Here is a 26,897-nt window from a genome sequence, read left to right as displayed (position 1 = left end):
TGTTCACTTGCTCATTTTTTGTTTAATCAGTTTTTCATCCTTTATTTCTTTTTACTGAAATTTGAAATAAATCACGTGTGGAAGTTTACACCTTCAAGGTAGGACTGAGGACTGAGTAGTGGGAGGAAAAAATACACAGAACATGGGAGAAAACATGGGAGAACCCAAATTATTCCAGGACAGAAAGTATTCTGTGCTGCTTAGATTACTACTCGATTACTATCTGATAAAATCCACTTATTTCTCCATGCTGCAGAAAATCCCAAAGGTAGAATGACTGTTCAATGTCTGTGTGGGGTAAAAAGTAGAGCACAGACAGCCCCACACATGGCCCTGACATTTTGTCTTCATGTGCAGGGACAGATACAGAGCAAAGCACTGCCCCAGCCCTGTTTGCAGCACAGGAATTCAATCAGTTCATCCATCCCTGGGGCTCCTCATCCTCACCTGCTGCCGCAGATAAATGTGAGGTGTTCTTAGCTTTGATTTGTTCAGAAGTACCAATCCAATACATGAAGTAAGCCAGTCTATGCTCTTTTTGGTATGTAACTGCTATGTTTTTCATTAAGTTCCAATGTTTGTGAATTTAAGTGACCATTAGATAACCAGCTGGAGAATAACTGACCTTGCCCTGTGCTTACTCTGAATTCCAGCATCTTTAGTTGGGTTAACAATTTGATGTTCTGTGAACTAAAATACCATTTCTTAGGGCAAAATTTTGGGTATCCAAATGCTCTATGACAGCAAAATGAGAGTCTAATGTAAATATTCATTGACATGCACAAGTGTTATTTAGTGGCAGTGAAATACTTGGCAAGCTGCAGATTCTTGGTTTATGCTCTGTTAATGCCTCTCTTCAACCACTTCTCAGCTTTGAAGAAAGGTTCTCCCTCTGTTACACATTCACAAGAACGCAGTAGAAAATACACTGGTATAAAACCTCTAAGTGGGTTTTCAACTCAGCCACGGACCGTATTGCTTGGCCTTTCACATCATTCAAGCGTCTTCGGATGTTTTCTCAGAATATTCCCTCTTGAACACTCTTCTGGCGGGCTCTCCAAGTGTGTGTATCCTGGTAATGCACAGTTTGTCCTTACCTATTTCACAGAAGTTACAGCTCAGATCAGCCGTCACGCAATAGGCAGCATTTGGAAGCTATTGTGGTTGTGTAAAGAAGTTGCACGTATTTGTGACCTAGAGTGAAAATGTTTGTCCTCTAACACAACAAAGGGACTAGAAACAAGGAGTGCTTTCCCAGGAGCTGGATTTTTTTTTTTATAGTATACAGATCACAATGTATAGAGCAAATTATGAGGGGGAAGAGGTTAATTTTTTTTTTCTTTTATTACAATAGATCATGAAATTATTTTAGATACCTTTATTTTAATGTGGTCTGAATGCATAATTTTTGACAAAGCATTATTTGAAGTTTGATCCACTATTTTTTCATATTTTCTGACCATAGTATATACACTTTACAAAACTATATGTAAACATAGTATCTATAGCTGCAGTACATAAAACATCTGCAATTACATGAAAGAAGGCACATAAAGATTTTAATTTTACAAATAAAAAGATACGCCACAGTTGATAAGAACATTGTGAATTGTTTTAAATGCTTTCTTTCAAAGTCATATTTTTCTCATTGCATACAGAGACCACGTAATCCAGTGCTGTGTTCCTCTGTTAGACCATCTCCCCAGATGTTAAGAGAAATTGGTGACAAACAGGATATTTTTCATTATCTTTGGGAAAGTTGATATTTTTATTTCATTTTTTTTTGGAAAAAAATATGCTGAATTTCTAAATGTGTATGCAAATGCATGTCAAGTATTTTTGTGAACTGCTTAAGTTACTAGCTTACTTTCAGTACATGCTGAATCTAAATACTTTGATACTGCAGTTTTTTCTAGTCAGTCACTTAGGATGCATCTAAAATAAAATTGAGATATTAAAAATAAGATCCAAAAGATAGAAATATAAACAAGTATCTTGATGTGGTTCTTATTCCCTTTCAGGGAAAGGAACTACATACATTCAAACATACTTGTTTACCAAGTACTCTTTGTGTCTTTGGGCACTTCATCTTGCACAACTCCTTAGCTGATTAAAACTTCATTACATTGTACTAATAGCAATATACTCATCTGTTCAAAATATATATATATTTTTTCAAAGCATTCCATGAGTGGTCAGGTACAGCTCATTTTTCAAATCGCAAAGTAGTCGTGCCTTTTATTTTAATAATACGTGATCCAAAATTGATTTAAAAAAAAACGTCATAGCGATGTCTACACTCTTAATTCCAACCTTCAGCACCTGTGTGTGGATGTACTTACAAGGGTACAATTTAAAAGACGGGAAATTGGATAGGTTTTCTTTGAGCTTTGCAAGGGTTTTGTGTTTGGTTGGTTTTAATCAATAGAATAAATCAGAGAAGTTATATTCAAGAGATCGGTTCGTTCTTAATGACTCCAAACAGAATGTGAATCATTGTAGGTCAGTGAGTTGACTTGAAAAAATCAAATAGTTTAAATTCACGTTTATACAGATTTACGCTACACATTTGATCAAAAATATACTGTGTAATATTCAATGAAATTAAATACACAAAATAAAGGTAGACACTATACAAATCCTCTATAAAAGCTTTTTTCCCTCCTTATAAGGCAGTTAGCAGTCTGCTTTATAACCATGGGAGATGAATAATATACCTTTGGTTTTTTGACCATTTCACTATTAAATCTACAGTACATCTAAAACATTTCTGGATGAGATGTTTCACATGAAACACTGCATTGTGTACACCAAAATATAATATATGGCTTTTACTGTTACTCATCGCTTTCATACTCCTCTTCTTCGTCACCTATCGGGTAGGCCTGGATGTTGTTCTGGGTGTACATTTTTGTTTTAACGGGGCAGTTGTGATCCATGAGTATTGCCTACAAGAGAAGAGAGCGTGAACATTACCACATCCAGCTAATGCACAGCTGCGGCCTGCACACAGCTCGACCGCAGCCATCCACAGATTTCAGGATTCACTGGATTTCTGTGAAAGCAGAACCAATCTGATTTCTATCAGAGTGTTTGTAGGTCAATACCCTACCGCATACTCCTCAAGATACCACCACTGGTAAATGGGGTCACCATCATTAGAAGCGAGAGGGGCGGGCCAGAGGCCTGCTGCCTCAGCTGCTGAGGCCGGGGACAGCCACCACATTTCCCCACCATTTCACCCTTCTGGATCAATTTTTCCTAGGACAACCCAGCTCTATACTCAGAGCAGTTGTGTAGCGTTTCATGTTGTAGGGATTTAGTTTAGCTGTTAATTAATTACCCAAAGAGTAAAACACAGGAAACCCTGGCCATGACAGGCTCCCTGCTGCTATCACGGCAGCCAGCACTGCACCTCATGTAGCTGTAAACCACACACAATTTAAGGCTGTAGTGATGAACAACGTGCAGGAGCACAGGCTGACAGCCTGATACTGGCCCTTAGCCTACAAAAGGCAGCAAACTGAGCTTGTTTTTCTCACTTCAGGATGCATGCAGCTCAGCTGGATGGCACCACGTGAGATTAAAGCCAGCCCCAAGCACTCCTGGAGCCACAGTGTGCTTTGCCTCATCCTGGGACTCCCTCTGCTCTTTAATCTTTCCTATCCCACGCTCTCATTTTACAAAGCCCTCTGGACTGCCAAGCACAAGCAGCAGCTGAGTGCGGTGCTTTAGCAAGCAGCTCAGTGCAGGGGGATGAGGGGAGCTCAGAGAGGGACAGAAGGCTCTGTTTGTGCATGAACGCTTCAGTACAGATTTCAGATTTCAGCCTTGGAGGTGGCTCAAATGAGCTGGAGGCACAAACCAACTGAAAAGTAAACTTTCTGTCCCGATTTGTACCAAGAATGCTGTTTTATCAGGTGGAAATACCCGGTAACAGATGCAGTAATTTAAAAATCTTTAGGTCCAGCATGGTTCATTGAATTTATGACCTCTGCCTCCTCTCTGCAAAACAGTTGAACTGGTATCTGTGGCTGTCCTTGATCCTTGATGGCAATAACCATTACATTTCCAAATTTCAAGCAATAGTACCAAAACCTTATGCCTGTGAATCATCTTTTCTCATGGCTGTGCAGACAACCACCACATGCTCTTACATTGCTTCACCCGCAAGCCTACCCCTGCCTTTTCAAAGGACTTTCCGCCAAGCACCTGCACATGGCAGTGCCTCCTGCTCAGCTGTGGGAAGCTGACAATAAACTTCATCTCTGTGCAAACAACAGTAGCTCTTTTGGTTTCTGTTCTTTCTGTTCCATAACCTTAGTGTTTAAAAAAAATAAATAAAAAGTCATTGCAGTGTGCAAAGGTCATACTGAGGGATTAGCTGGAATCTCTGGGATTCTGCAGTACAAATATGGGTGACACCGAAGGTCTCTGTCCTCATATACATTACATTTCAGCAAGATCCATTTTTCCAGCTTCTCTTTTATGAATACCAGTACAAACCATGCACAGCTCATGCACTAGGTTCTGTCGTTGCCTTTCAGAGCTTTGTTACTGCATAGTAAGACAATGGCCATGCAAAATTACATTTTCTTTCCTTAAACAACTTGCCACTGTATTTTGGGTGCAAGCCAACCTTGTTCAGCATGAGCAAGGACAGAGTGCTGGGGCCTGGACTTACACATGGTGAGTGGTGTTGCAGCAAAGCATTGTGCTTGTACTCGGGACTTTCCCTGCCCAGGGAAAATCTTCCTACTAAATGCACTGCCATGCAACTCCTTCTGGAGCATGCTGCCAGGCAGAGGAAACCCTGTCAACACAGCACAAGGTACCCTCCGGGAGTAACAGGACTTCAGAACCAGATCAGTATAACAGGGACAGCAAACCTTGGAACAGCAGCACGGGGGACATGTAACTAAAAAATTTCCTTTATACATATCGGGCAGAAAATGAGGTGGGGGTTATAACAAAGGTGATGCAAGACAGTGAAATAAACTGTACTGGTCCCGTTTTTGGAAAGTTAGAGGCAAAGATGTAGAAATAAGTTATCATTCATTTCACTGAAAGAAAAAAAGCAAAGAAGATGTCACGCTTACCATTTTCTCTTCTTTGGCAGGTGGACTTCGAAGGAAAAAGCACAATGGAGCAAAGAGGATATCCACGATCCCTATAATTGTCATGAGCCATGGAAATCCAATTGCCTTTGCAATGGCACCACCAGCAGAGGGACCTTTTATAAATAAAACCCTTTTCCTGAATACCATAAAATTTGCAGCATTCACTTTCACTTTGAACAGTAATTTTACATGCAAAACTCCCACTTTACAAACAGATTTAGGGAATACAAGCATACATAGGTAATGAAAACAGAAACCTTCTCTGGCTCCAGACCCTGCATTCACTGCAGAAATCAGAGATGTGCTGAGGGTCTGTGGTGTGTCTGTACCAGACACTCAAGGGAAAGGGGACAATGGGGGAGTTAATGGGGGAGTTATTTCCCTCCCAGACACATAGGAGCACAGCCACGCTGGCAGTCCCAGGTGTTGCAAGGTCTTTTTCCTAGGGATATCCTATCTCTGATCAGTGCTTTCCTGCCTCAAGCCTCTTAACAGCTATTCAGACATGCATAGCACCATGGCAGAGGAGGGGAACTGATGACAAACAGCTCCCTGCATTCTTTCCCTCTGCTTCTGGCTTCCTGAAAAAAAAAAAAAAAAAAAAAAAAAAAAGCAAGAAAAAAAAAAAAAAGCAAGGGAAAAAAAAAAAAAAAAAAAAAAAACAACCCCAGCTCAAAAAGCCTGCAAATGCCACGGGGATTCATGCCTAGCAGCACAGCACATTTCTCTTTACTGTCAAGTGCATTTTAGGCAGGAAGATGGAAGACTTACCTATCGCAAAGCCCATGCAAAAGGCAACATCAGCTATGGCATACACGCTGCCATACACTGACACATGGCGCAGATCCACAAGGTAGCCCATGATGGGCATCATGGAGGAGTCCACCATTCCTGGTCATGAAGAAGGGGAACAGAGTTCAGAAAAAATGTCCTTTTTTTTAAATTTTATTTAACATCTCAGCCAACTATATGCTACAATGGTATGCAACAGCAACTAAAAGGGTGATTATTCTTAAATATGCAAAAGTTTGTGTTAAAAGAGCCTGTATTGTGTCTGAGGTAGCATATGGATGAATATAGATGTGCACATGGTACTTGCTGAAGGATAAGAGAGACACAAGCTTAGAGCACATCAGCTCCAGCACTGCCCTGTGGTCCTCCTGGCTCTACCTGCCAGTCCAGGCCACAGCTCAGACCTCACTACTGTCAAGCCAGGATAGCAACAAAGCTTGTTTGCTGTGTAACTTCACACAAAACCATTTTTACATAAACAACAGACTGAAAAAGTCATTGTGATTTTTCTCACCGATGGCAAATCCAACTCCAAAATTGGGTGCTATGAGCCCATAAATGTTCTTAGCAAATGGCACCTATGAACGAAATTTCAGGTAGTTAATTAGGTTGCACTAACGAGATTAGTTTTCTTTTTCTAAGAGAAATTCCCAGAGTAGTTAGAGCATGCTTTCTACAGCTGTGCAGCTGGCGTTTGACACATCTTCTGGCCTACTGCAGCAGACAGCTGTGCCACTGCACCACTGACACCCTCTCTCTCACGAGCAAGAGTAAGCTGCTGAGTGACAGCAGCTTACAGAATGATCCCACCCCCCCCTTCTTTGGGAGCCACACTTCCTTCAAAATAATTGAACCACTGAGATTTTGAAGTGCTCAGATAGGGGATCTGGAACCCATTAGCTACACATTGTTTAATAACATATCTGTAAGGCAGAAGCTCCAGTGAAATCTCATGATAAAGCACATGTTCAAAGATGAACACGGGAATATTTAGGTGGTGTGACAGATACATCTTCTACTTACACATAAAATGCTTACTCCCACGATTAGCATCCCGAGTAAAGCGCAGAGCCACCTACCAAAGAAGAAACATCAGTCAGACTTCAGTGCCTGCAAGGTATTCAAGGTGATTTAGGATGGTTCAAAGCCATGTCTGAAGTGCAGAGGAGCACAACCAAAGGAGCAACGTGTTCCAAAAATGATTTTCCTACTACAAAGAAAATTTTAATAACTTCCACCATCAACAAACTGCCCTGAGAAACACTGCAAATGATACAAGAACACACTGGAAGATTATTAATATTTTTAAATTAAGCATACCTTCCCATTTTGTGCGCAAGTATCCCAAAAAGATTAGTCCCGATAAGATAAGAGATACTAGCTGGAAGAAAAGCAACGCCTGAAAAATATGAATGAGATGATTTATCAGCAACGACTTCAGCGAGGTGTTAGAAGAAACTAATAAATTCCAGACGATGCAATTTTGGTCTGAACACATCTAATGGAGTCTTTGTGCATAGCCCAGAGAATCAAATATCCGGTTTCTTACATCCTTTTCCTGAAATCTCAGGACATCATCTATGAAATGCAGGAGCAATATGACGCCTTTGAACAGAGCTTTCCAGCATCAGCTGCAAGGCCTGGCATGGGAGAGGAGATGCAAAGAGGAAAAAAATAAAAATAAAAAAAAATTCGAACTGCAGTAAACTTTGGGGTAGTTCAAGAAAGATCATTTTTCCCCTTCACGCTTATTTCTGGGTTGCATGGCTGGCATATGGAGCATGTGTTGGGTACCCCGTGGCCAGGCGCCCCTGTACTACAGGTGGGCTTGTAATGCCATGATGCCCGATCACCACTGCCAGCCAGGAGGTGGCCTTGTACGAAAGATTTCTGTGAGACAGGGGCACAGGTGGTGGCTCAGTGTTGTAGGGTTGATGTCTCTTGGAACTAAGTAAGGCACTGCATCTTTCTGGTGTTCCTGTTCAATTTTGCATCTTCCCGAGTAAATCTGGGAAACCTGACAAAAGTGGGAGAGTCTGGCAACTTAACACATGCCGCAGCAAGCCTTCCATTTGGTCATTTTTAAATCAGATAATTCAGATTTAGAGAGCGGCCATGACATTATGGTACACAATCAAACAATTTCCTCTAAGTGTATGTGCTCCTCATCTCTCACCAAGGCAACACAGATTTTCTCATTTCCTGCTTATCCATCCTCCTTCCTTTATCTCTCTGATATTCATAAGAAAAATCGAGAGGTAATTTTTAGCACAGCAATATCCTGTGATTAAAATCCTTGTGGGTCACAATGGCAATGCTGCCGAAACCTTTTCACCTGTGCAACCGCAGCTACTTCAGTATGGCTTGGAGCAGACTTTTTATATGAAATGGCCATTTACAGCAGAGCTCGAAAACTAAGAAAAATACTGCAAAAGCTTGGTCAATAAGGCTTGCATGTTGGTGTGGTACAGTCGCAGTGGTAAGCTGTGCTTCTACTGAAGCAGAACGGTGATTTTCTAAATAAGCTTTATGCAAAGTAACATTAATTGATCAAAGTCAGAGCCCTTTGTACCTTCTTCTGATCACTCTTCAAACAACTGGATCTCAAAACTGCATAAGATAATCATTTGCTTAAAACCCTGCAGTTCAGATATAATTTAAGAGGCTTAAAAACTTTAATTAATGCTGTCAAATCAGACAAAGTGTAATGGACTCAATTACTTATATCATTAAGGGGTAAAATTAGTCTTAATTTAAAATGGATATTTTCCTTCTAGGAACCTCTGTTCAAATAGGAGATTTGTAAATCTCATTTCTGTTACACCAGTATACTCTAGTGGGGGAGGCAGATAAGCCATCTTTGTTTTTCTTTGTGAGGCTTAAAATATCTAGGTCTGTGTGTTAATTTTGCTATGTAATGGGCTAGCAATCATTACCACTTTCAACAGTACAGTAATACATTAAGGACTGCCACCTATGGCCACCCAAGATCTGAGTTTGCATTCATTTGAAATAATGTTTGTGTTTTCTCTGCGTTGTAGGGACACCTGTATTAGTACTCTCTAGGGATATTAGTCTGATGAAAATTATTTTCAACAAGGATTTTTCTTTTGCTTTCAAATGCCATTCATTGATACTAGAAAATGTTCCTAGTGCCCTGTTTCTCTCTGGTGGCTACATTCTAAGAGAAGTCCATGCTTTTCCTACCATTGCCATCTGCAGCCCTGGAAGCAGTCCATGCTAATGTGTGCATGTTGGATGCAGCATACACTGCATCCAACACAGATTTCCTGCTCCCAGCAGTTCACACTAGGCACTGAGGAGGGATTCCCTCTGGGAAAAACCCTAAACCAAATGATTTTTGAAAATTTTTGTCAATTGATTCTTTGAGAGTCTAATCTTTGTGCTTTTCTAGAGTGCCACAAAGGCTTTACAACATATATTTACAAACAGAACCTGAAATGTGCTCATGTCTAGAGTGCTGGGCCAGGAATTGAGTCGTGTTGTGCCCTGTTCAGTGATAAGTCTCCAATGCAGCAGCATTGCTGTAAGGGATGAAAAAAAAAGAAAAAAGAAAAAAAAAAGAAAAAAGAAAAAAAAAAAAAGACTACCTTTAAAGTATCTAAGGAGAGCATTATTAACAGGACCAGAACAGAGACATCCCTCAAACAAAATATAGCAGACCCAAGTAATGTTCTGTACTTTACCAAGTTGCCATTTTTTGGAACACATGGTCTCCATCATCCAGATGGGTAAAGCTGGTTCAAGCATAGCGATAGCCATGTTTGCAAAGCAGATTGAACCTTGGAGAAAGAAGGGGGGGGGGGGGGGGGGGGGGGGAAAGTAAAAAATTATTTATCACAGAATCACACAGAATTTCTAGGTTGGAAGAGACCTCAAGATCATCGAGTCCAACCTCTAACCTAACGCTAGCAGTTCCCACTAAACCATATCCCTAAGCTCTATGAACAAAAACCTGTGCAAAGAATCAATGCTTTTATTAAAAAAAAAAAAAAAAAAAAAAAAAAAGTGCTTTTTAAAGACCTATTTGTCATGTATCAAATGCTGATTAATGTTAAATAGAACAGAGTGTAAAGTCACTGAAGACTAACTTTCTGTATGTTTCAATTCTCCCAGAAATTCTGCAATAAATGTTAAGCTATTTTCATAATGTGAAGGGGGGCAGCAAAGTCTACAGCGAGCCTGATGACATTTAGAGAGTTCGTGATGTCTGACCGTGTACAAACGACAAGCTAAATCCACCCTCCTTTGGTCTTTATCTCCAGTCTCCTGGGGCAAAACCTGAACCTGTTGTGTAAGAGGCATGGCTCCAACCCGTTGTGAATGAGGAAGATGAGCCGTGGAGGTTGGGATCCTAAAAATACCACCTGACAGCCAGAGGGATGCCTACCCCCTGCAAGAGGGAGCTTTGTGTACAGGCCCCGCAGCCGGCAGCCACTAAGCCATGCCACAAAGCATCAGCTTGGCTGAGCTTGCCCACCCATATGAATTTCAAATGCTTCCAAATCTCTTTTGAATCTCTGGACCTTTGGTCATTTACACGCAAAGAACAGAAGTGCTGACTCAATCCTGCCTGCCGGCTGCTCTCTGCCCGCGTAGGGTTTTGCTTCCTGCTCCACTGCCCGCAGATTGAGCTCTGGTGGTGGGGTCCAGGCCCTCTGCCCTCTCTCAGGAGTGGGCTGCAGCCTTAGTGTGGGGATTGCTAGACCCCACAGTGCTTTTTTTTGAGTTGGGAGGCCTTCCCCACTTCATCCAAAGGGCCTGAAGCAGCCACAGGGTAACAGAACCTGTCCCTGCTGCCAGCCCCTCACAGAAGTGACAAAGGTACCTGGACCTTTCGGATGTACTGCAAGACAAAGGTGAGAGCCTGAGCTGGTACTCTGCAAACTCAGGGCACAGTTTAATAAACACCATGCTACCTCAGTAAAACTTCCCCAAAACAAGGTAATTTTTTTCCTCTGCTTTATCTGGAGCTGAGCTCTCTTTAGAGGTGTGTATCTCAGGAGCAGAAATCCTACATTGTTTCTTGCTTAAAATAGATTAAATGTCCTGCATTGGCCAGAAGATGTGAAATTGCAGCCTTCCAGCTGGATCCCACCTCCAGGGCTGGGAACCCCCTAGCTTTTTGACAGAGCACCGTGGAGATCACCGGTATTTCTCTGTGAAAAACCCAGTACCCAGCAAAAAGCTGCCATGAGTTTTCTCAAGAGCCCACGTGCTAGTGACAATAACCGTCTCAGATCTGCTTTTTGGATCTGGTAACTCAAACTAGCCCATCTCTCAGCCCAACCTGGGTGACCACAGCACCTCACTGCAGCATCGCTGCAGGGCTCAGGACATCAGTGTGGCACTGAGTGAAGCCAAGTCCCCTCTGTCACCAGCCCAGGGGCAGCAGGTGCTGCCGAGGGAAGAGCTGGGCTAGGATGATGGGGCTGTGTGCTTCAGTTTGGGACAGCTGGTGCTGAAGAGTGACGTGGTGCCACAGGTAGGGGAATCGGTCAGGAAGCTCTTGTGCTTTGGAAATGCAAACAATTATGACTCAAGGGTATGACGCACACTTAGGAGATTGAATTTATGCCACAAAATTCGTGTACCTAAATTGAGAGTGCAAAAAGCACTTAAACTGGTAGTCCATTTGCAGCACCCCTTAAATTTCCCTGTTTTTTACTTGTGGTTAGCAATTAACCCACTAGAGAATTAATCCCATGCCTTGAATTTTGTCATTGTTTAACAATTTTTTAAAATTTAATTTTAAAATTAAAATTAATTTTAAAGAGTTGTTAAATGAATGCTTAGAAGGCATTCAGAACTTCTGTCCTCCCTGAGCAGTGCAAATCCATGAGACTTTCAACCTTCCCAAATCGCTGTATCTGAACAAAACCCTCACTGGGGTGAGGAACAGCAAATGACACTTTCAAAACTCTTTTTGCTGCATAAAACAACAGCTTCAGAACTGAAGCAATGAACATTTAAGGCTGAGGGGGCTGAGGTTAGAGAACATGGGCATCATCCATTCTGCCAAGCACTGGGCAGTCTCTCTCCTGGGATGCAGGGACAGTGGATACTGAACCAAACTCATGTGCAACCCACGGGAGGGACCCTCGGCAGGAACTTTCATCTTTCCTGGACACCGATGCCTGGTGGGAGGTGGACAAGTCACCACATGCAGTTGGAGAGAGCAGGAGGGAAGGGAGCAGAGAGGGTCTCTGTGCTTCTGTCCCTCCGTACAGCCATACAGTCTTCCTTCCTGGGATAAAAGGTGAGATCCATGGGTCTTGCTACCTTTTCTCTTACGTGGTTAAGACTAAACTTGGCATGAGCAGCTCAGGCAAGCAAAGTATCCCTTGAAATAAACACCCCGACATATTTTGTGGTTTAAAACAAGCTCTATCAGATTATACCCTGACAGGGATTGCACTATTCCCAAGACATCTACTTGTAGGAGAGATGAACCTCACCTTGCAGCACCTGCTCTTAACCACTGTAAGAGGCCAGCTACTGGATCAGATGAAAAGTGGATTTGAGCTCTTAAGAAAGTTCCCATCTGTGCAGCTCGTTTCCCTCACATATTCTTGTCCAATAGCAAAGTCTTTAAATGCTCCAAGAATGTTTTAAGCAAAAGTCTCTGTATAACTTCAGTCACAGCTTGACCAAGTGTCCTGTCACAGAGCTAAGGTAGTGATAATGCCCTGAGATCACCAAGACCCGAGCACCCCAAAAATGCTTGTAGGCATTGCTTTGTCAGACAAGCAGGTTAGGATTAAGGGACAAAGCAGTAAAAATCATGATCTGCTTCCAGGTATTTTACAGACATTTAAAAGGGTCAGGCTTAATTACAGCCCTCTTTAGAGCAAACCAACAAAACATGACGCAAGAGGCAAACTTCCCTCAAGGCACAAACAGTACATGTAATACCAAATGCCACTCACCATCTGACCCAGACCTTTTCTGAAACACAACCCATGCTCTAGAGACCCTCACTCCCTCCTCAGATGGAAGCAAACTTCTGAGTTATTTTTTCTGACTGCCCAGGATGTGCTGGTGGTTCCTTCCTCCACATCTCTGCCCTATTCACTTGTCTCATGGGCATTTTCATGGCCACATCTCAGCACAGTGCGCAATTCCTTGTTTTAGCAAGGATCCACAGCTCATTAGTGCCCTCTCAGCTAGGCAGACACCTACGTTTCCAGCTTCCAGCCTACTGTGTTTCTACTGGTACCTCCATCCAGAGTTACTGATGGATTACTTTGTTCTTTGTGCTTCATGTAAATGAAAACAGCAAATGACATTATTGCTAGGCCAGACTAGCTCGAGGCTTTCCAGGATGGCAGGAATAATGCCAAGAGTTGATTTAAATAAAAAAATAAAAAAGGATCTGGTACCTGCTGCAATGATGATATATGGGTCCTTCAAAAGTGTCAGTAACGGTGTCCCCTTCTGACTCTAGGAAACAAATGAAAAATTGGGATTAGGAAAGGCAAAGCATCAGGTGTTGCCTAGAGTGCTTTACTGCAATACTCACTTCTGCCTGTGCTCTGGACGGTTGCAGAACAAATAATTGAACAGCTGTGGAAAGAAATCAATACTGTAAGGTTTCTTCAAGAAGGGGTCGAGACACAGGCACACGAAATGGGTGTGCTACATGGCAATACTGATTCTCCATGTGCACTGACCTCCGTCTAGCAAAGCCAGCGCTGCCAGCACAAGGAACGGCGAGCTCTTCCCCACAAACTCATACATGACGCTTCCAAAAGGTGGGCCCACTGAGGGGGAGGAATGAAGGAAAAGCTGTGAAACCGCGTTTCTGACCCCAAACAAATGTCCTCTGCAAGAGTTTGGGCACCCTGCGTTGGCATGCAGGGACCACATAGTTTAATTTAAAACAAAACAAAACAAAAAAAGACAAATGAACAACAGCAACAAAAACAACAACAAAACAACAACAACAAAAAAAAGATGAATAAAACCAACAGAAAAGCTCATTGATCTCTGTGATTATGAAAACCATATTCTTCACACCCCAAAACACTCTTCCATTTAAACAAAACCCAAGCACCTCAGAGATTATCATCTGATGTATATCAGCATAAGAAATACGTTTCTGCGTAAGAAACGATTCTTAACATGCACTGTGCATCTAATCTGGAGATGGCACAGTAACATTGCACCCAAGGAGATCCTGCTGCTGTTTTCACAGACCACAAGGAGGTGCTTTAGGCAGTTTGTGATGGTGGCAGAGCCCCAATCTCACTGACCTAATACTCCCATAGCAAGTCCTCCCAGTGCGATCCCCATTGCGTTGCCTCTCTCTTCATCGTCTGTGTATACACTGGCAAGCATACCCATCCCTAAAATACAAACAGAATAGAACAAAGGAAAAAATTAGGCAGCTGTGTCCCACAATGTATTAGATAGAGGTGACAGCAGGTATCTGTATATAAGTATATACCTACACGCATATACATGTATATCTATATTTATACACATATATAGGTGCACATACATATATATGTGTGTGTTTAAGTCCCCTCCACGTGCAATTTGCCTTGAAGCAGAAGGGAGTTTGGCACACATAAATGGTCTCAATGCCATGTTCTATTACACCCTATTACTCAGGTAGTTTAATGATGCCCTGATTTGCTGGATTCTCTGTCCCTGCCTTTGTCACACAGTGTTTAGAAGCTGCTTTTCAGCCAGTTGAAACAAAGCCCTCGACGAGTATTCTCCATCTTCTATTTGTGCTCTGGATGCTTGACACGAAGGTTGGTGATGGCCGACAGCTACAACCCCGGTCACTGCAGGCTGTGCTCTGAGTATAAAGTATCATGCCCAGCTGATTGCTTTCAAAATGAGTATTTCAAGTTCAGCACCCAAAATTAAAGGACGCTTTTGACCTTTATCTTCATGTTCCCCATTTCTGCATTCGATGATGAGCCATCATTTCACAAAATGAAACATGAAGCCTCTTTCATTTGCTTTTGTGGAGCACTCAGACACAGTAGTGGTAAATGCTACAGAAGAGTCCTCATAGAAATTATTAATTCTGTTTTCAAATCAAGGACTCAGTATATAAGGTCCCCAGCTAGACAGCGAGCCAGAAAGAGAACACACAGCCCTGCATGACTGATCACTATGTAAATACGGACCATCATGTGCACTGAAAGTTAAGGTAACAGAGGTCCTGTGTGGATGAACACACTTACTGAAAGTCGTGGCAGACTTCAAACTGGTTGAAAAGCAACTTAGAGAACAATATCAGAATTCACAGCAAATTTACAGAGATTACTTGCACAGCCGCAGGGGGGATACTACACCCACTACTACGGTACTGCAGCTCTGAGGGCAAGTCATGGCTGAGCATGAGCATGCAGGTATTGCAAGTGAGGTGGACTGTTGGACTCATGAAGTGACTGTTTCCCTCCCATTGGCACTTGTCTGGGGTCTGAGCTTCTTCTGAGGGCTGGGTCTGGCCTTGGTGCAGTGCAAGAAGAGCTGGGGGAGTCCAGACTACTCGAAAAAGAGCAATGGGCATGAGCAAAGGTCAAGTGACCATCAGCAAGGGACAGCTGCAGGTCTTTGGATTTAAAGCTAGAGAGGGGAAACTGATGTGCGATGTGATGTGGTCTTGATATTAAAAAAAAAAAAAAAAAAGCCACAAAGATAAAGAAAAGAAACTGTAGAAACTGTTCGTCATGTTCTCTCAACTATGAGAACCAGAAATGGATATGAATGACAGGAAGGAGGCTTTAGATGAGAGATCAGAAAAGGACTTCCTAACAGTAAATGTAGTTAAGCACAAAGCTCAATGCTGAGGGCATTTCTGCAGGCTTTTGAGAGCACATCTGTCAAGTACGCATGAGGAATTACAGATCCTGCCTTCAGGAAAGGGGTGGACAAGGGAGACTCTTGGCCTTTTCTGCTCTGTTTTGTAGGCTGTCTGGGGAAAAATACGTGCTCATCAAAGAACCCTATCTCAAGGTACACCCCTGAACTGGGACTGAGATAAAGCTGAACAAAAATTTTGATCCTGGCATGTCTTAACTTTGGAAAGCTTGACTTGTAAGCTTAATTAGTCTGGGGGCTGAGGATCTCCATTGGATATCTCCACCTGCCGCAAGGCTGCAGCACAATCCCTGCAGTGGGGATCTGAGTGGAATCCAACTCTCAAATGTTTGTTATGTTCGTATGAGAAGTACATGAGCCCTGTTTATTGACCAGTCCCATTTGGGAGAGGGGATTTTTCCTGAGGAAGCCAAGAGACATGCTCTGGACACAAAGCTCTATTCACCTCCCGTTTCAAGGCAAATTTATATTCCTGCTGCCATCATGAACAAAATATAATTTCTCTAGACTCAGTCTCAGAGATCATTGAATAATTCGGAGTGAAAATCCATACTCCATTTCACTTGTTCATTTAAAAATAAAAATAAAAATCTTATATTGGATATCTAGCACAGGCAATCTGAGTCCAAACTGGCAGGCAGAATAACAAGCCACAGGAAACAGCATTTTATAACAGAAATTTCAGAAACAGGCAGCGGTACTATCCCTATGATAATAAGTACCAACATAAGTTCATGGTGACCTTTAAAAGGGCTAAAAATGAATTTAAAATCTTGAAGGCACACATGCAGAAACCCCAGGGAGAGAGCACATCATCTAGTGCTCTACCTTCCTGCAGCCCACATATCAAGTTATTCTGAAAAGATACTTGCTTGTGAGCTACTGCATAGGAAAGAGGCAGAAAAAAAATAATGAAATGGATTTAATTGAATAATTTTGTGTTAATTATTGAAACCACAGACAAAATACAATTAAGAAATGACTGTTACTGAAAAAGACAGAATTGGTGATCTGTATTTTACTCTATCATATGCTCTCTTACCTGCCACTGAAGAACAAGAGGAGCCCACTCCTTGGAGGGACCTTGCAATAAACAGTAATGTGTAGCTTCCTGAGAAGGCAAACACTATGGAAAAGACAGAGGTAAATTTTTAAAATTAGGTTAACTCTAACTAGGTTAAAAAGTTAGATTTCTTTAAATGATCACAAAAAGAAAAAAAAAAAAAAAAAAAACAACAAACACCTTTCTGCAATTCAGTCAGGTGTTTACAGTGACTTGTGCCACTTTCAATGCTAACAGCATTATTCTCTCTTATTGCATTTGGATGTGTCAGTGTTGAATTGTTCTTAGGTGTCTGAGCCTTCTGGTAACACAGAATGCAAGCGCCCAAGCAGTTTTAACTAATTACTTGGGATTTGATTACATCCTGCTCTGATTCAGCTGCACACGGAGGCGTATTAAGACCTTTCTTTCCAGCCTTGTTCCCCCCATGGCTGCACTTTGGGCTGCCCAGGCTGAAGCTCCAGGCATTCACAAAGATAGGATTTAACACATGCACAGGCTCACACCAGCATTTCTTCCAGTAAGTGAACGGGTGGAGAGGACTTACAGAGGTGTTCCCAGCTCTGCACTGGATGCTGTGTGGCACAGCTGACCATGAATTAGACTTACTACTGTTATAACCACACTAAGTAACATTTGTTCCAAAAATCTGGAGTTGTCAGAGACTCTACCAACAGATAATCTTATCCATCATTTCAGTCCCCTTGCTGTCAGAAATATTTTCCTAATATTTAATTTAAATTTTCTTTAATACTTTCTTAAGGTTGCTATTCCATTTCTTACATGTAGTGGATATGGAAAACTCTTAATTCCCTTCAATTTTTTGTCATAAACTCTGATAAATCTTACACCTGCCTTCTGAAGCAACCCCAGTTTTTTAATCATTCCCCACAGGCTTCTAACAATGCTTGATGTTCTCCTTTGTCCTCTTTCCATCTGGGCCACATCTTTAAGTGCCATGCAAAACTGAACATAGACCAGAAGCTAAGGCCTTATTAACACCATTTAGGGTGGGCAAATTATCTCAGCTGACTTGCAGGCTATGCTCCTGTTTGCACTCCTCTGCATCAATTCCTCTACATCAACAAGAATTCCTAAGGATCATTATTATAGATCATTTATTTAAAAGTTGCATCTGAACAATACTAAGTAAGAAGTGGCCACTTACTGATCGTTGACACAAACATGATGCAGAAGCCAGCAAACAATGGAATCTGGTAGCCTATTCTGGAAAAAAAAATAAAATAAAATCACATTTGCAGGATTGTTTCACTGATATTTTGAGTTACATTTAATTGCATGAGGTTTTGGGTTTTTGTTGTTGTTGTTGTTGTTTTGTTTGTTTGTTTGGTTGGTTGGTTGGTTGTTTTTTTATGCACATGCACAAAAGATGCAAAAACCCAACCTGTGGTTTCTTTGCAGGTTTTGAAGTATTTATAGTGGACAACATGATCAAATTGTTCCATGTTACAAATGCCTTCTCATTTGGTGCAGCACACTTTTCATCTGAAATCCCTGGAAGAAGTCCTTCCTTCATTAGAATTTGATTGTCCTGTTCTCGTTCCACCATAATTGTTCTCAGTAAAACCCCTCTGGTTCTCTATGGGGCTGCCAAGAATATGAGAATGGAAGATTCATCTAAGCATGCTGAGCTTTGAAATATTCCAGTAATGTTTCAAGAATCGTCTGTTTCCACCCTCATGAGACAATGACTGAAATGAGACATGGTCAAACCAATGGATTTTTTTTCTGGGAAAATTTGTCATCAGCTTCACTGGGAGTTCTGCTTCAACTACAAGTACTGAAAGTGTCCCAAAGTGTCTGAGAGTAATATTTTTTGCTTTTCCACAGTGTTAGGATTAAGTATGGAGCTGATCAAAGCTTTCTTCATCAAAACTCAAAAGTACAAAAACATCAGAAATAGCCTGGAGGTATGCCCGGCTGCTATGAGCATTTTCAAATTTCCAGGAAATAAATTATTTTCTGTCTGGAAAGCAAATGCATTTTTAGGCAGCTAAATTTGAAATTTCAACAAAGACCTCACAATATGCTGCTTTTCATGTCATTAAAACTCTGCCTTGGAATCAAAAGTACTACCCAGGTAGCTCTGCAGACAGTCTGTGTGGTCACCGTATCTTATTCACAGCTTCCTTTTCCCTAAAATTCTGTATCTCAAATGTATTTGCAAAGACATTTTTTTAATGGCCAAATTCTTCAACAGTGAAGATATTCAAAGGAATAGTAATTGACTTTAATTCCCAGTGACTTGACAGTACTGGGCTTTTATATTGGGGGTACTAGTTTAAGTAGGTCAATCAAATAATGGAAGAGTCTACAATGGCCCTTCTTATTTTTGGTAATAGTAGTCTTAAGACAGGTAAAACAACATAATTTTTCTGAGCTTTGTTTATTTGTCAGTGTAATTTTTATACAAGTAAGGACCACAGATAATAGTAAAGTCTTTGAAGCACAAGGCTGTTCATTATTGGTGTCTAACATTTGTTGGAGTTTTGAGAATGGAAGAAATCTAGCATGCACTTTTTCACAAGCCTTAGAAATTTCTAATGAAGAGCACGGAGAAGAATTTTGCCATTAAAAATATGACAAAAACATAGTGCACTGAGTTTTCTACTTGAAATCTGCAAGTAGGTGCTACAAAAATGCAGCAGAGGAAACGTTACTCTTGTGTTTACTTAACTGGACTGGTTAACAGCAAACAGCAACCTCAATTCCTCTTCTTCTGTGGGCTTACGATAATCACTTTAATCTCTCAAAACCTTGATACCTGACCATTAAAAGAATACTACTATACTTTTTTTTTTTTTTTTTTTTTTTTTTTTGTCTGTTTAATTTAAAGAGGATGATTTTTCTAGGCTTGTCTCTTCTATCATTGTGTGTACATGGTAAGTATTATACAGAGGGACACTAATCTCCACTGATGTCTCTGCGTATGCAAGGACATAAAAAAGAATCACCTCCTATTGCCATCCCCTTGCCTGCCCTTCCCAGTGGGCTCACGTAGAAAAGGCCACAGTGAGTTTGATCACAATTGCTTTGATTTTGATTTTTTGAATTACAGAAAGCACTGATATAAATACAGATAAATAACCCCTGCATGCACTGTTGGTGAGTGATATTATCTGGCTCTGTGGTACTGTGAATGCAGAAGTTGAATGTGCATTCCTTTTCCCATTGGAATTGGGGGTTTTGTCTGTGAAAGCCATCCCAGAGGTGTCTAGGATGGACACTGTGGGAGGAGAAGTCTGATTGCAGTAAAGAAATCAAGTAATTCTTTGATTTGCCACGGGGACCATGAGACAGCAATTCACAGCTCCTACAAGTACACTGCATTAAGACTCAGTTTGCTTTGGTCTTAGCTTTTGCAGTCATGCATATTATTCCTCCTTTATCTTGGACAAACAGAGTCACACCAAGGTGTGAAGCACCACATAGCAGAGAGTCATGGAGGCAGAACTCATTCTTGCTCTCACCCTGCAGCAGACCATGACGCCTTATTGCACATGCTGAGGTCTGACACATGCCTTTCCCACCCAGAGAATCATCTCAGAACCAGGCTCTGTGTGGGCAGAGCTAGTCCTTTCACCCAAAATCTATATTGCTCGTGGTCCACCATATAAAGCGATGTGAAGGTAGAGCCAGGAGAGGACGTGCATTTGTGCTGAGCTAAGCAAGTATTTATAGTCCTCTGAAATGGTCAAAGTTGCCTGGAACTCCCCCCACAGTTTAGAGATGATGTGCTACCGTGCACAGGGTTGCTGAGCCCTTGGAAGTCATGGTTGTTCTTGCTCTGAGGCCATTCTTATCCACATCCAGCTGACAACTAGAAGTGTAGATTGTCTTTTCCTGCACAATCTTAGCAAACCCTGCCTCCTCCTAAAATAGCAGTGCTAATTACTTGGCAGTTGTGCCACCACAAATGTCTAATCTGCAGCTGCAGTTCTGGGCTGTCCAACAGACATGAGAAAGCACAGACTGGGAGTTTTTACTGATCGGAAAAATTACAATATATAACAAATGATCACAAAAAGGGGAGGCACTACCTGTAACAGCCAGCTGTTCAGAGACTCTGTCCCCAGTCCTGGGCTGTTCCTGTTCTTGCCATGTGAAACCTGTGCATATGCAGTTTCTAATTTGAATGGAGCACAACATGCTGTGCTCCATCACAGTTATCTCTACGTTTTTCCTGTCTTGTCTCTTCCTTTTTCTTGCTATCACACCTTAACAAGTCATTTTCTTGGGCACTCCTCACAAAACACTACAAGAGAAGCAGAAGCAACCAGAGGGTCCAGCATGTTTCAGGGAGGCTACATATAGCTGAAAGTGCTTCCTACAAGTGTTTCCAACTCCCAAAAAAAGCCAGTCATCAGTTGAAGGAGGGAGAGGAAAGGCTGTCAGTGACAGAGAAAGCCTGAGTTACCCCATTTCAGGGTCATGCTGACCCCAGACTGCAGAACTGTTTGGAAGTGGATTACACTCACTAATAATGTTACACTGCAATGAGACGACCAATTGATGGGTCCTGTGCAGCAGTAAAATAAAGGTTACACTGACCAGGTTAGCAGCTGTGGATGATTAGAGCCTAATTGCCTATCCATTACAGGATTGCAATCTACTGACTTTAACCCTGTTACAGTACAGCTACAGCAATACCAACATGAGCACCGCTCGCTCAGCCTGCCCTGGCTGGCATTTTGGCCATCTTCAGCCCCAGTGGAGATGTATGACAAGAGGAATATTTTCCTCCAGGTCATGACCCAGTGAACCTCTGAACATGTAGGAAGGAAGAGAAGAAGGCTCAGGGGCAGTGATGGCAGTTTGTTTTCTGGGATTTTCACTAGAACTTAGCACAAAGGGAAATGGTGGTGTTCCATCAGCTGACAGCTCACAATGATGGGTTTGGGTCTTCTTTGGTGTTCTTTGAAAGGAGATGGGCTTTAAATAAGACACCTTTTAGCATAGCTTGCTTCTTGAAACTAATTTTGAAATTTATTTTTAAAATTTTTCAGCTCCAGAAGTTATAGAAAAAGTGGGAAAAAAAAAAAAAAAAGCCTACAAGGTTTTCGGAAGACCTAAACTCAGTAATTACTGGCACAGCCTTGTGGCACAGACTTGCCACTTATTGGCAATATGAGTGGAACAGTCTGTTGCATCCTATACAATCTCAAGCACTTAAAGACATTGTGTCTTTAAGACAAGTAACTCCATGCTTGTTTAACAATCTGAGCTGTGATACTTTGCTGAAATTTTGCAGAAGCAGTAACAGCAATAATAATTATCATTAAACAGCTTATCAGTGGTAGAGTCATTATAATGATGACTCAAACGTCTTCTGTTTCATTTATAATAATCATTTTTCACACTTCCTTTTAACTGCACATATACATTGTTCTTAGGAAATATCAATTTTAGTTGCGTTTGTTCTTTTTTTGTTTTGTTTTGTTTTGTTTTGCCAGTGGCTTCTACAGTTAATTGATAAATATGTGAACTGATATTTCCCACTAAACATTTCTCAGAAGAAAGGCAGACACTGCTCCGAGACACAAACAGTGCATGAAAGAAAACCAGCAATCCTTAAATCTAATTTAGGGCCACTTGGCCATGAAGACACTCATTTCTGCCTGGATGGGAGGACGGCGTGCCACACGGGGCCATGTGTTCTCCTTGATTGTCCTTTTCCCACTCGTTGGGAAACCACTGGTAACATGTGGTGCCTTACTTCTTTTTCCCTGGTTTGACAGTTTGTGGAAATGATGATAAGAACAGCAGAATAAGGAGAAAAGTAAGATAGGAGATAAGGCAATGATACAGACAATTATTGGTAAAACCTAGAATAGCTAAAGAACTGTTATGGAAATATGATTTGACTTCATGCTGCTTTGCCTGTGGATGTGCCTAACAAAGCAATATAGGAAATCTGGGTAACAAAAATCTGTTTTCCTCCTTAAATTGCAACAATATTTGTGTAAAAATGATTTTGTAAGGGCAAACTTTCAGAGCAGTGATACACGGGAGGAGATAAGGTGAAATAAAACAGAAATGAAGCTGTCTATCTAATGTAAAACTTTTGTGTCTATATCAGTTCCACAGATTTAATACAGGTTTTGAATTCATAACATTGGGGGTCCAACCACTGCTCATCCCTCCACTGGAAACTCCTCTGTCAGACTGAAATTAAACAGTGTGTATATGAGCTGTAAAATCCAAGAAAGGTGCTTTTAGTTCAAAACCTGAAATATCCAGCCTTAAAGAGTATCAGTTAGTTTGGTTATTGACACCTGTGGTAAGCACTGACTGCCTAAACAGAAGTGTTTTACAAGACAGGAAACAGAAAAATTTCCTCTGCTTATAATTTTCTGAAAGGAAAATGTTTTCTTTGTAAAAATAGATTAATAAGAAATATGAGAGTTGGTGACCTAAGTACAATTTGGAGCTTATTTCCTACAGAGATTGATCTCACACTCCGTTTAGAAGGGCTGCAGCTTGTTCTGTGGGGAACAATTACACAGAACACTAACAATAAAATCAAATTAATTATTAACACCAAAAATTTAAATGATATTATAAATACTTTTTAATTTCTGCGTAAACGTAATTAGTGCTTGAATTTGGTTTTGTTTGTTTATTTGTTTGCTGTTGTTGTAAGCGATTTATTTTGGTGCATGCATCTCCTATGCTGCTCAGGAGGATTTTTTGTAATGTCCTACCCAAACACATTCTGCTCAATACATCAAACGTACACATGGACTCAGAGAGGACAATTTGACAGTCAGAGCAGATCATGCACAGATGTAAATCTGAGCTGTTGAACTCAGAGATGAACGTGGCACCAGCAGGGTTTGTCAGACCTGCTCCCTTTCTGTGGAAGCCCATGAGAACCTCCCACTTGGCCTTACCTCGGGACATTCAGAATTGCTGTGCACTAAAGCACACCAAGAGCTGCAGGTCTGCAAGAGCTGGGGAGAGATCTGAGCACTGCCTACACCTTCAACATCATTTTTGCCTAATACAGGTGTAATAGATGTGTCACCAAGTCACAGAGCTTGATCCTTGTAACTACTGAGCCGTAGCATCTTTTAGCCCTGTAGCCGTAGCCCTGTAGCTGTAGCATCTTTTAGCCATAGCATCTTAGCCCTGTGTAACTGTATTGAAGAAATTTCAACACCACCTCAGTAAAAGTTTCTATAAAAGCCTGAGGACTCAGGAGCTGGAGAAAAAGAGAAGTGTACAACACTGTCAAGTGGCTTGTGTGCTTACTGATTTATTTCGGAAAGGATGCGGTCATTCAGAAGATGTGTTCATCAAATGTGTTTCGCTAAGATACTCTTCCAGATAAAGTGAGAAGGCCAGGAAAACAGGGCCACAACAGAGACAGAAGTACTTTGAAATCCCTACCCAGACTAAACCATGAACACAAATCCTAACTGCATAACATACCTGTTTGTCAGTGGCCCTATGAAGGGGTTAGTGATCAGCTGCACGGTTGCCTTTGAAGCAAACAACAGCCCAACTTGAACATTTTCGTTCAGCAGGTCCTTGTCCTCCTTAGGGCAATCAGATGGAGGAGCAGTCACGTTCACTGTCATTTGTTCTGTCGGGGTGTGGGGCAGCTCTCTGGGGCCTGGCTGAGCAGACGCATTCCCAGTAACCATCGTCAAGTTGTCATAGTAGGAGAAGATACTCTGAAAATTGTCCATCGTTGCTGAAACTACGTTAGGCTTAGTAGTCTGGACTTCTGATGCATTTTTCTCATGTTTGATGCTGTAAAGGTAACTGGGAATTATTGGCACTGGAAAAACAAATAGAAAATATTAGCATCTTACCGTAAGGTTACGTACAAATGGAATCACCAAATTTTCTTGTTTGCTTTGTCATTGATTGGGAAGTACAAGGCTTCCTTACTGATAACATCAGTAAGGATTTTAAAAGACTGAAACACAGAACTTAAATAGTACAATTTAAAACATGGTTCTTTTACATTAGTCTTTATTTTTTTGCCAGTTTTTGTAATTATAATTTTTTCTATACAGAGATAACTCAGAAAGAAAAATATGAGAAGTATCAAAACCCATGTCTGAACAGACTGTTGCACATGACTGCATAAATCCCTTTATTAGATTGTGAAAACGTGAATAATGAGAAAAGCACTGAAACTAGCATTAAGCCAAAATAGTAAAAAGTAATAAAACATGTTAACAAAACAAGCCACAAAAAATGAGTAATCAGAATTGATGTATTGCTGTTTACATATTTCACTATTTCTTTAAAATTTACATTGAAAACAGCACCTAGAAGGGACGTGCTTTATAAGCTTTAGTTCATAGCTGCAATTTAATTGTATTAACGTGTATCTCAGAAACTAGCATATCCACGTTGGTTGGAACAGATGTAAGATTCATTCTACTGGGAAGCATCAGTGACAGAACCAGCAGAGTCGCCTGGCCTCCCTTCTGACACAGCCCCATCTTTCAGTGAGTCTGCAGACCAAAATACTTTTAAGGGCTTCTAGCACACATCTTATAGAAAAAATAGGGAAACATTAACAACTTTATAAGAAAGGATGTTCATTTAAAAAATACAAAACTGACTTGGTAAAAGTATTCATGGAGTTTTTGTTAAAGGCATCAGCTTTAAGCTGAACCCCCCCCGGGAGCTGAGGCTGGCAGGGCAGCACTGCACAGGGTGGGCTCCACGCTCCATGAGCAGTGTGTGGGCACAAGCCAGGAGTTTCTCTGATCCCTTGGACAAAATAGATATGAAAAGGAGCCTTTTGACATGGGGACTTAAAGAACTACCAGCAAAAAATGTTCCAGGACTTGATTTGAGTTAATTCCTAACTCATGACACCGTGCCACTTGAAGCTAGTAAAAGTCGCACCTTCAACTTTGATCAAAACTCTGATTATTTTATTAAACCATCTCCTAGAAGCACTTTTCTTAAAACCCATGTAGATAGTTTTCTTATTAATCTACCATTTGACGAGCAGCGTGGGGGGGAGGAGAACTATCGCAAGGAAACAGGCATCTCCAGCGTTATCTAGCCTGGTGTTTCAGTTGCATGACCGCAGGAGGAAAAAAGATGATGAGCTAAAAATATCAGTGTCGTCATTCTGAGGAGTTTTAGTGGCTTTCAGTGGGAAAATAAATAAATTATGAAGGTGGTTTTATGCAATTCCTTATCCTGCAAGTGACAGAGAAACAAAGTGAGACTTTGCTGGTTGTGCCGGTGCCCGCAGTACCTGGGGCACCCAACGTGTTTGAAAACCTTTAGTTTGCGAGCATCACTCGCGCACCCAAGCAGCACATCTGTCACCGGCGATTACTGCTGGCATAAATCGGGGGGGAGAGAAACCAACGAAAAACACAGCCACGAACCAGAAACCGACCCACCCCCGAGCCACCGACGGCGAAGCGCGCAGCCCCACCGCCAGACCCGGTCGCCTACCGACCACGGTGAGCAGCATGTTGTCCAGGAGCAGGGCGATGAAGACGATGAGGAGGATGAGCCTCCGGGAGCTCCGGCCCTCCCGCAGCCAGCGGATGATGCTGGCCTCGCCCCGGGCCATGCCGCCCGGCCCCGCCGCCGCCGCCGCCGCCGCTGCCTCTGCCGCTGGCCGCGGCCTCGCGGAGGCCCCCGGGGGCCGCCCCGGGCCAGGGGCTGAGGCCGGAGCCCCCTCCTCGCCCTGCCCCGGCCCGCCCCGGCTCGCAGGACCCCGGCCAGCAGCCCGCTGCCAGCCGGCTGGGCAGGAGGAGGAGGAGGAGGAGGAGGGGTTGGAGGAAGGAGGAGGAGGAGGGAGGAGGGCGACGACGACGAAGAGGAGGAGGAGGAGGAGGAGGAGGCGGGGCACAGAGACCCTCTGGGTGTCCCTTCCCAACCTGAGCGATCCGCAGCGCTCAGCCGCCCTGCCCGGAGCGCCGGGCTCCGTGCCCAGCCCGCTCCCCTTGAGCCTTTCCCCAGCACCACGGGCTGGCAGGGGAGGCTGCTGGGCAAAGATTCACGGCGGCTTAGAAGTCAGCTTTCAGCCGCTGCCCAGCCTGGGG

General features: G+C 42.2%; 1 protein-coding gene across 1 annotated transcript; it reads right to left on the bottom strand.

Moving 5' to 3' along the window:
- Positions 1-1,387: 1,387 nt before the first annotated feature.
- On the bottom strand, positions 1,388-26,422 carry SLC18A2 (solute carrier family 18 member A2). Its single transcript, XM_032191790.1, has 15 exons — positions 26,302-26,422; positions 24,295-24,646; positions 18,008-18,066; positions 16,819-16,902; positions 14,189-14,281; positions 13,607-13,696; positions 13,456-13,499; positions 13,316-13,376; positions 9,620-9,715; positions 7,233-7,311; positions 6,936-6,987; positions 6,427-6,490; positions 5,892-6,011; positions 5,100-5,233; positions 1,388-2,948 (listed from the first exon to the last, which is right to left on the bottom strand). Exons 1-15 carry the CDS (start codon positions 26,420-26,422, stop codon positions 2,838-2,840), a joined length of 1,560 nt encoding a protein of 519 aa, XP_032047681.1. The 3' UTR covers positions 1,388-2,837.
- Positions 26,423-26,897: the final 475 nt, after the last annotated feature.

Source organism: Aythya fuligula, chromosome 7 (assembly GCF_009819795.1).
Source record: "Aythya fuligula isolate bAytFul2 chromosome 7, bAytFul2.pri, whole genome shotgun sequence".
Classification (NCBI taxonomy): Eukaryota; Metazoa; Chordata; class Aves; order Anseriformes; family Anatidae; genus Aythya; species Aythya fuligula.
Note: the sequence above shows the minus strand (reverse complement) of the source record. Positions and strands in the feature narration are given on the sequence as shown.

Excerpts from the sequence above, each read along its gene's own strand:
- SLC18A2 (XM_032191790.1), bottom strand. The coding sequence starts at position 26,422 with ATGGCCCGGGGCGAGGCCAGCATCATCCGCTGGCTGCGGGAGGGCCGG. Across the intron at positions 6,491-6,935 it reads TGGGAGTAAGCATTTTATGT|GTGCCATTTGCTAAGAACAT; the intron begins GTAAGTAGAAGA and ends TTTCGTTCATAG. Across the intron at positions 6,012-6,426 it reads TGGAGTTGGATTTGCCATCG|GAATGGTGGACTCCTCCATG; the intron begins GTGAGAAAAATC and ends CTTCATGACCAG.